At 45.1% G+C, this 2,419-nt stretch overlaps 2 protein-coding genes across 2 annotated transcripts in view; one reads left to right on the top strand and one right to left on the bottom strand.

Moving 5' to 3' along the window:
- Positions 1-2,419, bottom strand: part of LOC117959747 (transcription factor 7-like 1-A) — a 29,529-nt gene that overhangs the window by 14,878 nt on the left and 12,232 nt on the right. The window lies entirely within an intron of this gene.
- Positions 24-2,419, top strand: part of LOC117959748 (transcription factor 7-like 1-D) — an 8,675-nt gene continuing 6,279 nt past the window's right edge. Inside the window, exons 1-5 of the mRNA XM_034897028.1 lie at positions 24-139; positions 719-791; positions 875-949; positions 1,485-1,601; positions 2,212-2,389. Coding sequence (XP_034752919.1) covers positions 55-139; positions 719-791; positions 875-949; positions 1,485-1,601; positions 2,212-2,389 — 528 coding nt within the window. The 5' untranslated portion in view covers positions 24-54. The remainder of the gene's footprint in view (positions 140-718; positions 792-874; positions 950-1,484; positions 1,602-2,211; positions 2,390-2,419) is intronic.

Genomic DNA, 2,419 nt, shown 5'->3' on the forward strand with positions numbered 1-2,419 from the left:
TGTGTGTGTGTGTGTGTCCAGTCTAACAACGTGCCGGTGGTGCAGCACCCCCACATGAGCCACCTCCACCCGCTGCTGTCCTACAGCCCGGAGGCCTTCTCCCCCCAGAGAGCCTCGCCGGGCTTCTCTCCGGACGCAGGTCAGTCTCGTCTCCTCCAGAGACATCGTCAACACGTCTCCCCTGCTGCGATTGGCTTAAACACCCAACGCTTTGGTTACATTTACACCTCGCGTCCGCATCCCCCGGCGTAGATAGAAAGTTGAATATTTAAATTTTAAAGAAGCTGAATATTTTGTAGAGAAAAAGTGGAACTGTTTTTAGAAAGTTGGGGTAATTTGAGAAAGAAAAGATGAATTTCTTTAAATAAAAAGTCAGAATATTTTTGCTTGAAAAAAGTCATATTTTAGAGTTTTGAAAGGGGAAAATAGCCGAACACTGTGAGTCAGATAATCTGCTTCCTGATTACACTCGGCACGCACATGCCCAGTGTGTAGCGTGGTCATGTGATTAGTGATGATAAACGTGTTAACGTGGCCGCAGCAGATCAGTTCTGCTCCTGGAGAATTAAAACTTGAGTTGACGTTTTTGTCTCAAAACGCCGCTTTAAAAAGACGTAGCGGTGTAGATGAATCCTTCCTTTTAATACTCAAACATCACACACTACTATGGAGCTCCTGTTGTTGAGATGTAAGCTGATGAATGTGTCTGTGTGAGCAGGGATGTCGAGGACGCCCTGCTACCCGGTCTCTCCAGGAGGCATGGCTCAGATCCCGCACCCCCTCGGATGGCTGTGAGTTAAAAACACTGTGAATGGAAACCAAATGTGCCCGTTGGAGACGTAGCATTTGACTGTTTGTCCGTCTCCGTCTGCAGGCAGGGACAGGCGATGTATCCCATCGCTGGAGGCTTCTCACCGGCCGCGCTGGCCATGAACGCGTCCATGTCGGGGTGAGCCTCGCTTTTACCATCGCCGAGTCACGCCGCGCGACATATTACGACTCGCAGACGGACTGCCGTCTGGTTTAGTTTTTGAGAATTGTGTCGTAATATTTAGAGAATAAAGTTAAACAGATTTGAAATAAATTTTGTTGGAAAATTACAAAAACACATTCATAGTTTTAGATTAGAGGACATAAAGGGGAAAAAACAGTAATATTTAGAGAAAAAGGTTGAATATTTATGAGGAAAATATCAACATTTCAATACAAAAATTCATTTTTTTTGATCATAAGTTTCTGGTTTAAAGTCGTTATGTTTCAAAACTTTATTGTTGATACCTCAGATCACCCCCCCCCCCCCCCCCCCCCCCTATCCCCCACAACAGTAGTCCTAATACTGTTGAAACTGCTATATTTATTTAATAATGCATTTTTATAGATAAATCGACAATGGAAATAATGGTTAGTCTCAGCCCGGTGAATAAGAACTCACTTTATTGATCTGGTGTTGAGCTGAAACATTCTGTGTGTGTTTTGGTTGGCAGCCTGATGTCGGGGAACTTCTCTCCACGGTTGGTGCCGACCTCCCAGTCGTCCATCCCGCACCCGGCCATCGTCCCGCGGGAGGTGAAGCAGGAGCCTGCAGGCAGCAGCCAGCCAGGGTAACAACACCTCAATCACTTTAACTCCAGCCCCAAAATCACCACCACCAAACCCACCAGACTCCATGTAAATAATCACTACTTTTAGCGTGTATAGAGCAGCATATCTCCACCAGACTCCATGTAAATAATCACTACTTTTAGCGTGTATAGAGCAGCATATCTCCACCAGACTCCATGTAAACAATCACTACTTTTAGCGTGTATAGAGCAGCATATCTCCACATGTAAATGGGTGAATTAAGAGTTTATTCCAACCAGACCAGATGGTGATTGTTGGAACAGTGGAAAGATGAACCAAGACTGTTTTTGGTAGTTTTATTTAGTTTCTGTTCTATTTGAATGAAGTGTGTTTTACTATGTTAAAAGTAGTGATTATTTACATGGAGTCTGGTGGGTTTGGTGATGGTGATTTCTGTTTCATGTTAAACTAAAAGGATCTTAATCTTTAACTAAAAGTTCTATCTCTGTAGGGATCCATCCCATAATGTTGACACTTAATAATAATAATGAGTCTGTCATCGTTTCCCCCTTTTATTGCATTTATGCTGCGTACTTCACCGCGCCTGTCGGCCACCGTAACACGTTGTCTTCTGGTCTCTTTGTGTAGAAGCGCTGACGTCCATCAGGAGAAAGAAGACGAGAGGAAGCCGCACATCAAGAAGCCGCTGAACGCGTTCATGTTGTACATGAGGGAGGAGCGGCCCAAAGTGGTCGCGCAGTGCAAAGTTAAAGAGAGCGCCACCATCAACCAGATCCTGGGACAGAGGGTCAGTCTCTCAGCGCGTGTGTGTGTGTGTGTGTGTGTGTGTGTGTGT

The sequence above is a fragment of the Etheostoma cragini genome, chromosome 16 (assembly GCF_013103735.1).
Source record: "Etheostoma cragini isolate CJK2018 chromosome 16, CSU_Ecrag_1.0, whole genome shotgun sequence".
Taxonomy (NCBI): Eukaryota; Metazoa; Chordata; class Actinopteri; order Perciformes; family Percidae; genus Etheostoma; species Etheostoma cragini.